General features: G+C 49.6%; 1 protein-coding gene across 2 annotated transcripts in view; it reads right to left on the bottom strand.

The window, feature by feature from the left end:
- Positions 1-12,617, bottom strand: part of LOC135054678 (oocyte zinc finger protein XlCOF6-like) — a 58,668-nt gene extending 46,051 nt beyond the window's left edge. Inside the window, exons 1-4 of one of the 2 annotated variants that reach the window (XM_063957931.1) lie at positions 12,375-12,616; positions 5,357-5,519; positions 3,855-4,011; positions 3,647-3,747 (exon numbers count right to left, since the gene is read on the bottom strand). In XM_063957931.1, coding sequence (XP_063814001.1) covers positions 3,647-3,680 — 34 coding nt within the window. In that variant the 5' untranslated portion in view covers positions 3,681-3,747; positions 3,855-4,011; positions 5,357-5,519; positions 12,375-12,616. Of the gene's footprint in view, positions 1-3,646; positions 3,748-3,854; positions 4,012-5,356; positions 5,520-12,374 lie in introns of both variants that reach the window. The other variant, XM_063957932.1, reaches the window with a different exon arrangement.
- Between the last annotated feature and the right edge of the window lie 621 nt (positions 12,618-13,238).

The following is a 13,238-nucleotide window of genomic DNA, read 5'->3' as shown; positions in this document are numbered from 1 at the left end:
ACACACCCCAGCGCTATATAACCCAGGGATTACACTCTAACTCAGTGTTTACCCAGTAGCTGCTGTATATACAATTTTTGCGCCTAAATTTATGTGCCCCCCCTCTCTTTCCACCCTTTGTGTACCATGATACTGCAGAGGAGAGCCTGGGGAGCTTCCTTCCAGCGGAGCTGTGAAGAAAACATGGCGCCTGTGTGCTGAGGAAGAGGGCCCGGCCCCCTCAGCGGCGGGCTTCTGTCCTTTTATGTAGTTTAATGGCGGGGTTTTTTACACATATACAGTGCTAGACTGTATTATGTGTGTTTTTATTGCCAAAAGGTAATCTAATTGCTGCCCAGGGCGCCCCCCCCCCCATCGCCCTGCACCCACCAGTGACCGTAGCGTGTGGTGTGCTGTGGGAGCAATGGCGCACAGCTGCAGTGCTGTGCGCTACCTTAATGAAGACCGAAGTCTTCTGCCGCCGATTTTCAGGAACATCTTCTTGCTTCTGGCTCTGCAAGGGGGACGGCGGTGCGGCTCCGGGACCGGACGACCGAGGCTGGACCTGTGTTCGATCCCTCTGGAGCTAATGGTGTCCAGTAGCCTTAGAAGCCCAAGTTAGCTGCAAGCAGGTAGGTTCGCTTCTCTCCCCTAAGTCCCACGAAGCAGTGAGTCTGTTGCCAGCAGATCTCACTGAAAATAAAAAATCTAACAAATACTTTCTTTCTAGGAAGCTCAGGAGAGCCCCTAGAGTGCATCCAGCTCTGGCCGGGCACAGATACTAACTGAGGTCTGGAGGAGGGGCATAGAGGGAGGAGCCAGTGCACACCAGATATAATACCTAATCTTTCTTTTAGAGTGCCCAGTCTCCTGCGGAGCCCGTCTATACCCCATGGTCCTTACGGAGTACCCAGCATCCACTAGGACGTCAGAGAAATGACGACTTACCCGCGGTAGCCGTAGACTCCAGGTCAGTGAGGCCATCGCCAAACAGGACACTACCGTTAATCGGTAACATTCCATTGATGAATCCACAATGCTCTTCTTGCTGAAACAGCCATGGCATTCGCCATTGATCCCAAAAGGCCAATATCCCTTACAGCTTCTTTTAAATATACAGCAGCGTCCCTGATATGACCCAGAGTCAAAAGCACGTTATCCCTGTCTAGGGTATCCATCTCAGATGACAAGTTATCTGTCCACTTTTCAATAGCGCGACTCACCCATGCCGCAGCAACGGCAGGCCTGAGTAGTGAACCCGTAGTGACATAAATGGATTTTAGTGTATTTTCCTGCTTACGATCCGCAGGTTCCTTTAGGGCTGCCGTGTCAGGAGACGGAAGCGCCACCTTTTTGGACAGACGCGATAAGCTTTGTCTACCGTGGGGGTTGACTCCCACTTTTCCCTGTCCCCAAATGGAAACGGATACGCCACTGGAATTCTTTTGGGAACCTGTATCTTCTTGTCAGGACTTTCCCAAGCCTTTTCAAAAAGAGAGTGTTCAGTTTCTGAGAGGGAGGAAACGTTACCACAGGTTTCTTACCTTTATACATACAGACCCTGGTATCAGGAACAGCAGGGTCCTCTGTTATATGCAACACTTCTTTTATCACCACAATCATGTACTGAATGCTCTTAGCCAGTTTTGGATTTAATATGGCATCACTATAGTTGACACTTGAGTAGGTGTCCGTGTCGGTATCCGTGTCTGCCAGCTGGGTAAATGAACGTTTTTGTGACCCCGAGGGGGTCTGGACTTTTAACAACACATCCTCTACGGATTTCTTCCAAGCCTATAGTCGACACTGGAATCAGATTCCGTGTCGGTATCTGTATCTGCTATCTGGGTATATGGACATTTCTGTGACCCCGAAGGGGTCGGAGTTTGTGACAAAGCATCCTCCATGGATTTCCTCCATGTCTGGTTCTTAGACTCAGATTTATCAAATCTCTTAATCAAACGAGTCACATTTGCATTCAAAACACTCAACATATTTACCCAACCATCCGTCGGCGGTGCCGACACGGTCACTCTCACATTATTTTCTGTCCCCACTCCAGCCTCCTCCTGGGTAGAGCACTCAGCCTCAGACATGTCGACACGCACGTACAGACAACCACAACCACACTGGGGCTATAGGAGACAGACCCACAACAAAGCCTGTTAGAGAGACACAGAGGGAGTCCTGCCATCTCACAACCCAGCGACTATCCCGGTACTGAAGGAAGTAAAAGACTGCTCAGACCTGTTAGCGCTTTTATATACAAGTAATTAGCACCAAATCTATTGTGCCACCCCCCCCCCCCCCCCCGTTTTGCACCCTGTTACTTGTACAGCAGTGTGGGAGGCCAGGCTCAGCGTCTCTGAAGCTTCTGTGAAGAGAAAATGGCGCTGGCCAGAGCTATGAGGGCTAAGCCACGCCCCCCTAATGGCGCGCTTCAATCCTGCTTAAAATACATATTAATACTGGCGGGGGTCGGTAATTAGTGTCTAGGCACTGTTTATCCAGCTGCCAGTGCTATTTGAGGGTCCTATGCTGCCCATGGCGTCCCCCCTGTGCCCTGCACCCTGTAGTGCCGTGTTATGTGTGGGAGCATGGCGCGCAGCGCGGTACCTCAAAAGCCGTCTTCTGCCGTCACTGAAGTTTTCTGATCTTCCTATACTCACCCGGCTTCTTTTTTCTGGCTTTGCGAGGGGGGGTGACGGCGCGGCTCCGGGAACAACCAACTAGGCGCACCAAGTGATCGGACCCTCTGGAGCTAATGGTGTCCAGTAGCCTAAGAAGCAGAGCCCTTGAACTCAGAGAAGTAGGTCTGCTTCTCTCCCCTCAGTCCCACGATGCAGGGAGCCTGTTGCCAGCAGGTCTCTATGAAAATAACAAACCTAAACTAAGTATTTTTCTGAGAAACTCTGGAGAACTCCTCTGTGTGCATCCAGTCTCACTGGGCACAGAATCTAACTGGAGTCTGGAGGAGGGGCATAGAGGGAGGAGCCAGTTCACACCCAATCAAAGTCTTATAGTGTGCCCATGTCTCCTGCGGATTCCGTCTATAACCCATGGCTCTTGAAGCATCCCCAGCATCCTCTAGGACGTAAGGAGAAAAGATCTATGACCCAGGGATCCTGGAACAAACTTGTCCAGATGTGACTGAAGATTTTCAACCGGGCTTCCATCTGCCAGTCTTCCAGGCATAGCGGTCCACCGTCATGCTGACGGCTTTGAGGAAGAAGATACTGAACTCTGTTCCTGAGAACCGGCAGTTGCTGGTTTGCGTGGTTTACCTCTAGCACTTCTGGTGGCTGTAGAACCACCTCTGGCTTTGCCGTTAAACTTGGCTGTCTGAAGAGGACCCCCTGCCCCCCAGAGAAAATAAAATAAATGCAGAAAACTCTTCAGGAGCTTCCATAAGCGTGACCGCCTCCTCTGGGCACATTTTCTAAACTGAGTCTGGTAGGAGGGGCATAGAGGGAGGAGCCAACACACACTATCAAATTCTTTAAGTGCCCATGGCTCCTAGTGGACCCATCTTTACCCCATGGTAGTAAATGGATTCCCAGTATCCTCTAGGACATAAGAGAAATAACAAGTCTAAGCATGCTAGTATCTCTTACTGTGTAATATTAGGACGACCCTTCCTTAGGACTGTGATTACGCCTCCTCTTACCCAGTGACGTGGGGTCCCGGCCATTCTCCATCATCGCCTTCTGTCACCGGCCTCTGTGTGCGTCTGAGTTACTGGTTCTAATCCTTTCCGCTGTCCGGCACCTGAGGAATATATCAGATGTGTAGGTCAGGAGAGGATACGTGACTGCAATATACTGTTACATACAGGATTACTGACATCCAGTTTACACTGTACATGTAATTCCTACCGCTTATTATAGTGGTGATCTGTTGCCTGTGTCTGGAGTGCCGGAGTAGAGGAATAGGGTGATGTTGGGGCAGTGCCCACGCCATTCACTTGGCTACACGCCGCTCAGAACACCCTGAGCACTCATCATATATTGCTGTATGACTGTGTATTATCACCTGTAATTAGATATAGCCAGATGTGTGTTATTAGTACAGCGACTGTCCCCTATCATTGCACCGCGTCACCAGGAGACATGGCCGGACTACCAGGGCTAGAGCTGGCCAGCTGTAGGCAAACAAACTTATGGGATAACACAGGGCTGGGACAGAGACATATCGGAGTCATCCTTTATGGACGCCTGACAAACGCCCTCTGTTCTCCACCCAACACAGCTAATCTTCCTGAGGTACTCACTGCAGGTTCCATGCTGCAGCCTGAGCTCTTGGGGGGAGGCTCAGTGGCTTAGTCTTATAGGATCCAATTATAGCATGTGACTATGATAGGAGAGCGCTTAGTGTCCCTGTAAGATAGCGGGTATGGTTTCGCTGCGGGTCCTTGTAAGAAAGTGGGTAGGATGGAGCTACGGGTCCCTGTAAGATAGTGGGTAGGATAGCACTGCGGGTCCCTGTAAGATAGTGGGTAGGATGGCGCTACGGATCCCTGTAAGATAGTGGGTAGGATAGCACTGCGGGTCCCTGTAAGATAGCGGGTATGATAGCACTGTGGGTCCCTGTAAGATAGTGGGTAGGATAGCACTGCGGGTCCCTGTAAGATAGTGGGTAGGATGGCGCTACGGGTCCCTGTAAGATTGTGGGTAGGATAGCACTGCAGGTTCCTGTAAGATAGGGGATAGGATAGCGCTGCGGGTCCCCGTAAGATAGTGGGTAGGATAGCGCTACTGGTCCCTGTAAGATAGTGGGTAGGATAGCACTACGGGTACCTGTAAGATAGTGGGTAGGATAGCGCTACCGGTCCCTGTAAGATAGTGGGTAGGATAGCACTATGGGTCCCTGTAAGATAGTGGGTAGGATAGCACTACGGGTACCTGTAAGATAGTGGGTTGGATAGCGCTGCGGGTCCCTGTAAGATAGTGGGTAGGATAGCGCTGCGGGTCCCTGTAAGATAGTGGGTAGGATAGCACTACGGGTACCTGTAAGATAGTGACTAGGATAGCACTGCGGGTCCCTATAAGATAGTGACTAGGATAACACTGTGGGTTTGTGCTAGTAAATGATAAATGTAAACAACTAAACATGAGGAAAATCTATAAATAGCCCCAAATCCCTCTGGGTACTGTATGTATATCTGCCTGAGCACCCACCGTCCTAATAACACAACCTGGGCCTATTTCTCAGTCACATGCAAACGCAGGTACAGCAGCATGTATTGTCTGTCGCCTGTCACCCATAATTTCTATGCCACATGTCTGATATTGTCTGTCCCAATCACAACCGCAATTACAGGCTGTGGATTCTCAATAAACAGCTCAGGCACAGGCAATGTATACTTACAGGTACTTACCTCAAGCTGGAACTTCTACTGCCTGGTTGTTTTCTGTGTTACCAGTGCTATATGTTGTTACCCAGACGCACTGGTGAGCTGCAAATGGGACTGTGATGCTGCTGGGGCTTTGATGTGGTGCAGCCACTTCCGCATCTCCTCTCACTGTACAGTCCCCTCTCCCCTATATAATAATACCACATATCAGTGTGTGCCGGGGGCTGTGTTATTCCCCTCATATATCACTGTACGGTCCCCTCTCCCCTATATAATAATACCACATATCAGTGTGTGCCGGGGGCTGTGTTATTCCCCTCATATATCACTGTACTGTCCCCTCTCCCCTATATAATAATAATACCACATATCAGTGTGTGCCGGGAGCTGTGTTATTCCCCTCATATATCACTGTACGGTTACCTCTTCCCTATATAATAATACCACATATCAGTGTGTGCCGGGAGCTGTGTTATTCCCCCTCATATATCACTGTACGGTCCCCTCTCCCCTATATAATAATACCACATATCAGTGTGTGCCGGGGGCTGTGTTATTCCCCCTCATATATCACTGTACAGTCCCCTCTCCCCTATATAATAATAATACCACATATCAGTGTGTGCCGGGAGCTGTGTTATTCCCCTCATATATCACTGTACGGTTACCTCTTCCCTATATAATAATACCACATATCAGTGTGTGACGGGAGCTGTGTTATTCCCCTCATATATCACTGTACGGTCCCCTCTCCCCTATATAATAATACCACATATCAGTGTGTGCAGGAGCTGTGTTATTCCCCCTCATATATCACTGTACGGTTACCTCTCCCCTATATAATAATACCACATATCAGTGTGTGCTGGGAGCTGTGTTATTCCCCCTCATATATCACTGTACGGTCCCCTCTCCCCTATATAATAATACCACATATCAGTGTGTGCCGGGAGCTGTGTTATTCCCCTCATATATCACTGTACGGTCCCCTCTCCCCTATAATAAGAATTTACTTACCGATAATTCTATTTCACGTAGTCCGTAGTGGATGCTGGGGACTCCGTCAGGACCATGGGGAATAGCGGCTCCGCAGGAGACAGGGCACAAAATTAAAAGTTTGACCACTAGGTGGTGTGCACTGGCTCCTCCCCCTATGACCCTCCTCCAAGCCTCAGTTAGGATACTGTGCCCGGACGAGCGTACACAATAAGGAAGGATTTTGAATCCCGGGTAAGACTCATACCAGCCACACCAATCACACCGTACAACCTGTGATCTGAATCCAGTTAACAGCATGATAACAGAGGAGCCTCTGAAAAGATGGCTTCCAACAATAATAACCCGATTTTTGTAACAATAACTATGTACAAGTATTGCAGACAATCCGCACTTGGGATGGGCGCCCAGCATCCACTACGGACTACGAGAAATAGAATTATCGGTAAGTAAATTCTTATTTTCTCTGACGTCCTAAGTGGATGCTGGGGACTCCATCAGGACCATGGGGATTATACCAAAGCTCCCAAACGGGCGGGAGAGTGCGGATGACTCTGCAGCACCGAATGAGAGAACTCCAGGTCCTCCTTAGCCAGGGTATCAAATTTGTCGAATTTTACAAACATGTTCTCCCCTGACCACGTAGCTGCTCGGCAAAGTTGTAATGCCGAGACCCCTCGGGCAGCCGCCCAAGATGAGCCCACCTTCCTTGTGGAGTGGGCATTTACAGATTTTGGCTGTGGCAAGCCTGCCACAGAATGCGCAAGTTGAATTGTGCTACAAATCCAACGAGCAATCGTCTGCTTAGACGCAGGAGCACACAGCTTGTTGGGTGCATACAGTATAAACAGCGAGTCAGATTTTCTGACTCCAGCCGTCCTTGAAATATATATTTTTAAGGCTCTGACAACGTCCAACAACTTGGAGTCCTCCAAGCCGCAGGCACCACAATCGGTTGGTTCAGGTGAAACGCTGATACCACCTTAGGGAGAAACTGAGGACGCGTCCGCAGTTCTGCCCTGTCCGAATGGAAAATAAGATATGGGCTTTTGTACGATAAAGCCGCCAATTCTGACACTCTCCTGGCCGAAGCCAGGGCCAGTAGCATGGTCACTTTCCATGTAAGATATTTCAAATCCACCGATTTAAGTGGCTCAAACCAATGGGATTTGAGGAATTCCAAAACTACATTGAGATCCCACGGTGCCACTGGAGGCACAACCGGGGGCTGTATATGTAGTACTCCTTTGACAAAAAGTCTGGACTTCAGGAACTGAAGCCAATTCTTTCTGGAAGAAAATCGACAGGGCCGAAATTTGAACCTTAATGGACCCCAATTTGAGGCCCATAGACAATCCTGTTTGCAGGAAATGTAGGAATCGACCCAGTTGAAATTCCTCCGTCGGGGCCCTCCTGGCCTCACACCACGCAACATATTTTCTCCAAATGCGGTGATAATGCTGTGCGGTCACTTCCTTCCTGGCTTTAATCAGGGTAGGAATGACTTCTTCCGGAATGCCTTTTTCCTTCAGGATCCGGCGTTCAACCGCCATGCCATCAAACGCAGCCGCGGTAAGTCTTGGAATAGACACGGTCCCTGCTGAAGCAGGTCCCTTCTTAGGGGTAGGGGCCACGGATCTTCCGTGAGCATCTCCTGAAGTTCCGGGTACCAAGTCCTTCTTGGCCAATCCGGAGCCACGAGTATCGTTCTTACTCCCCTTTGCCGTATAATTCTCAGTACCTTGGGTATGAGAGGCAGAGGAGGGAACACATACACTGACCGGAACACCCACGGTGTTACCAGGGCGTCCACCGCTATTGCCTGAGGATCTCTTGACCTGGCGCAATACCTGTCCAGTTTTTTGTTGAGGCGGGACGCCATCATGTCCACCATTGGTTTTTCCCAACGGATCGCAAGCATGTGGAAGACTTCTGGATGAAGTCCCCACTCTCCCGGGTGAAGGTCGTGTCTGCTGAGGAAGTCTGCTTCCCAGTTGTCCATTCCCGGAATGAACACTGCTGACAGTGCTATCACATGATTTTCCGCCCAGCGAAGAATCCTCGCAGCTTCTGCCATTGCCCACCTGCTTCTTGTGCCGCCCTGTCTGTTTACGTGGGCGACTGCCGTGATGTTGTCCGACTGGATCAACACCGGCTGACCCTGAAGCAGAGGTTTTGCCAGGCTTAGAGCGTTGTAGATCGCTCTTAGCTCCAGTATATTTATGTGAAGAGACTTCTCCAGGCTTGACCACACGCCCTGGAAGTTTCTTCCCTGTGTGACTGCTCCCCAGCCTCTCAGACTGGCATCCATGGTCACCAGGACCCAGTCCTGTATGCCGAATCTGCGGCCCTCTAACAGATGAGCACTCTGCAACCACCACAGAAGAGACACCCTTGTCCTCGGAGACAGGGTTATCCGCTGATGCATCTGCAGATGCGATCCGGACCATTTGTCCAGCAGATCCCACTGAAAAATTTGTGCGTGGAATCTGCCGAATGGAATCGCTTCGTAAGAAGCCACCATTTTTCCCAGGACTCTTGTGCATTGATGCACAGACACTTTTCCTGGTTTTAGGAGGTTCCTGACAAGTTCGGATAACTCCCTGGCTTTCTCCTCCGGAAGAAACACCTTTTTCTGAACAGTGTCCAGAATCATCCCTAGGAACAGCAGACGTGTCGTCGGGCTCAGCTGGGATTTTGGAAAATGTAGAATCCACCCGTGCTGTTGCAGCACTACTTGAGTCAGTGCTACACCGGCCTCTAACTGTTCTCTGGATCTTGCCCTTATCAGGAGATCGTCCAAGTAAGGGATAATTAATACGCCTTTTCTTCGAAGAAGAATCATCATTTCGGCCATTACCTTGGTAAAGACCCGTGGAGCCGTGGACAATCCAAACGGCAGCGTCTGAAACTGATAATGACAGTTTTGTACCACGAACCTGAGGTACCCTTGGTGTGAAGGGCAGATTGGGACATGGAGGTAAGCATCCTTGATGTCCAAGGACACCATAAAGTCCCCTTCTTCCAGATTCGCTATCACTGCTCTGAGTGACTCCATCTTGAACTTGAACTTTTGTATGTACATGTTCAAAGACTTCAGATTTAGAATAGGTCTTACCGAGACGTCCGGCTTCGGTACCACAAACAGCGTGGAATAATACCCCTTTCCTTGTTGTAGGAGGGGTACCTTGACTATCACCTGCTGAGAATATAGCTTGTGAATGGCTTCCAATACCGTCTCCCTGTCGGAAGTAGACGTTGGTAAAGCAGACTTCAGGAACCGGCGAGGGGGAGACGTCTCGAATTCCAACCTGTAACCCTGAGATACTACCTGCAGGATCCAGGGGTCCACTTGCGAGTGAGCCCACTGCGCGCTGAAATTCTTGAGGCGACCCCCCACCGCACCTGAGTCCGCTTGTAAGGCCCCAGCGTCATGCTGAGGACTTTGCAGAAGCGGGGGAGGGCTTCTGCTCCTGAGAGGGAGCTGCTTGCTGCAGTCTCTTACCCTTTCCTTTGCCTCGTGGCAGATATGAATGGCCTTTTGCCCGCTTGTTCTTATGGGAACGAAAGGGCTGCGGCTGAAAAGACGGTGTCTTTTTCTGCTGGGAGGTGACCTGAGGTAAAAAGGTGGATTTTCCGGCTGTTGCCGTGGCCACCAAGTCCGATAGACCGACCCCAAATAACTCCTCCCCTTTATACGGCAATACTTCCATATGCCGCTTGGAATCCGCATCACCTGACCACTGTCGCGTCCATAAACTTCTTCTGGCAGAGATGGACAGCGCACTTACCCTTGATGCCAGAGTGCAAATATCCCTCTGTGCATCTCGCATATAAAGAAATGCATCCTTTAAATGTTCTATAGTCAATAAAATACTGTCCCTATCCAGTGTATCAATATTTTCAGTCAGTGACTCCGACCAAGCCACCCCAGCACTGCACATCCATGCTGATGCGATAGCTGGTCGCAGTATAACACCAGTATGTGTGTATATACTTTTTAGGGTATTTTCCAGCCTCCTATCAGCTGGGTCTTTGAGAGCGGCCGTTTCTGGGGACGGTAACGCCACTTGTTTTGATAAGCGTGTGAGCGCCTTATCTACCCTAGGGGGTGTTTCCCAGCGCGCCCTAACCTCTGGCGGGAAAGGGTATAATGCCAATAACTTCTTTGAAATTAGCAGTTTTTTATCGGGGGTAACCCACGCTTCATCACACACTTCATTCAATTCATCTGATTCAGGAAATACTACAGGTAGTTTTTTCACACCCCACATAATACCCCTTTTTGTGGTACTTGCAGTATCAGAAATATGTAAAGCCTCCTTCATTGCCGTGATCATGTAACGTGTGGCCCTACTGGAAAATACGTTTATTTCTTCACCGTCGACACTGGAGTCAGTGTCCGTGTCCGTATCGACCGACTGAGGTAATGGGCGTTTTAAAGCCCCTGACGGTGTCTGAGACGCCTGGACAGGTACTAATTGGTTTGCCGGCCGTCTCATGTCGTCAACCGACTTTTGCAGCGTGCCGACACTATCACGTAATTCCATAAACAAAGCCATCCATTCCGGTGTCGACTCCCTAGGGGGTGACATCACCACTACAGGCAATTGCTCCGCCTCCACACCAACATCGTCCTCAAACATGTCGACACACACGTACCGACACACAGCAGACACACAGGGAATGCTCTGATAGAAGACAGGACCCCACTAGCCCTTTGGGGAGACAGAGGGAGAGTTTGCCAGCACACACCCAAGCGCTATAAATATATAGGGACAACCTTAAATAAGTGTGTTCCCCTTATAGCAGCTTAAATATTATGAATATCGCCAAATAAGTGCCCCCCCCTCTCTGATTTTACCCTGTTTCTGTAGTTTTTGCAGTGCAGGGGAGAGCCTGGGAGCCTTCCTACCAGCGGAGCTGTGTGGGAAAAATGGCGCTGTGTGCTGAGGAGATAGGCCCCACCCCCTTTTCGGCGGGCTCTTCTCCCGGGTTTTTCTGTAATCCTGGCAGAGGTTAAATACATCCATATAGCCCAGGGGCTATATGTGATGTATTTTTAGCCAGTATAGGTATTCTCATTGCTGCCCAGGGCGCCCCCCCCAGCGCCCTGCACCCTCAGTGACCGCGGTGTGAAGTGTGCTGAGAGCAATGGCACACAGCTGCAGTGCTGTGCGCTACCTTAAGAAGACTGGGAAGTCTTCAGCCGCCGATTTCTGGACCTCTTCTTCTCTTCAGCATCTGTAAGTGGGCCGGCGGCGCGGCTCCGGTGACCCATCCAGGCTGTACCTGTGATCGTCCCTCTGGAGCTAGTGTCCAGTAGCCTAAGAAGCCCAATCCATCCTGCACGCAGGTGAGTTCGCTTCTTCTCCCCTTAGTCCCGCGTTGCAGTGAGCCTGTTGCCAGCAGGACTCACTGAAAATAAAAAACCTAACAAACTTTTACTCTAAGCAGCTCTTTAGGAGAGCCACCTAGATTGCACCCTTCTCGGCCGGGCGCAAAAATCTAACTGAGGCTTGGAGGAGGGTCATAGGGGGAGGAGCCAGTGCACACCACCTAGTGGTCAAACTTTTAATTTTGTGCCCTGTCTCCTGCGGAGCCGCTATTCCCCATGGTCCTGACGGAGTCCCCAGCATCCACTTAGGACGTCAGAGAAATAATAATACCACATATCAGTGTGTGCCGGGAGCTGTGTTATTCCCCCTCATATATCACTGTGCAGTCCCCTCTCCCCTATATAATAATACCACATCATATCAGTGTGTTCCCCCTCATATATCCCCTATATAATAATAATAATACCACATATCAGTGTGTGCCAGGAGCTGTGTTATTCCCCTCATATATCACTATACAGTCCCCTCTCCCCTATATAATAATACCACATATCAGTGTGTGCCGGGGGCTGTGTTATTCCCCCTCATATATCACTGTACGGTCCCCTCTCCCCTATATAATAATACCACATATCAGTGTGTTCCCCCTCATATATCCCCTATATAATAATAATAATACCACATGATATAGCTATAGAATAAGTTACCTCGTGCATTAATGAGGATCTCCAAAATGGCGACTGAGGACTCCCTAACTCCGCCCCCTATGCTGCGTCACTTCAAGATGTTATGAGTATAGGGACTACAGAGAAAATGGCCGCTGCACACAAGATAACACCGCCGTCTGATTAGCTCTTAGGTACGTCATTCACAGAAATGAACAGGATGGGGCGGAAGCTGTAGCCATAGTGAGAGTGGGAGGGCGGGTTTGTCATACAGCCTGGACAGACGATTGGCTGATGTGGGGTGAGCGGGAGGGGACAGCTGCGGGGTGGGCGTGTCAGTAGGATAATAAGCAGCAAAGCAGCAGGGACAGTAACCATCGCTACAGAGAGACGCTGAGAAGGCCCCGCCCCTCCCCATAGTAACACTGGCTGTCATGTGACTAATGAGGGATATATAATAATGGTTGAGTATATTTTCTCTTCGCCGTGAGGACGTGGTCTTTATGATGAAGAGAAATTATCTCAATCTATGCAGAGCAGTCTACTTTACCTTCGTGATAAGGACCTTTTTGCCACCTAGTGGTCAGGTCCTGCACATGAAAGTAAATCAACCACTTCTACTAACACTTGGCTATTTTCTCTTCATGTAAAGGACTTTATTAGCCCTCTCATGGTTATGTCCTTACGGCGAAGAGAAAATAGCCAGAATATGCAAAAATCAGCTATTTTCTCTTCGCCATAAGGACATTATGGTCACGTTCTTATCCGAAAGGACCTTATTAGCCCTCTCATGGTTATGTCCTTACGGCAAAGAGAAAATAGCCAGATAATCCTAAAATCAGCTATTGTCTCTTCGCCATAAGGACATTATGGTCACGTTCTTATCCGAAAGGACTTTATTAGCCC

This window comes from Pseudophryne corroboree, chromosome 3 (assembly GCF_028390025.1).
Source record: "Pseudophryne corroboree isolate aPseCor3 chromosome 3, aPseCor3.hap2, whole genome shotgun sequence".
Lineage (NCBI taxonomy): Eukaryota > Metazoa > Chordata > Amphibia > Anura > Myobatrachidae > Pseudophryne > Pseudophryne corroboree.
This window is presented reverse-complemented; position numbering and strand designations above follow the sequence as displayed.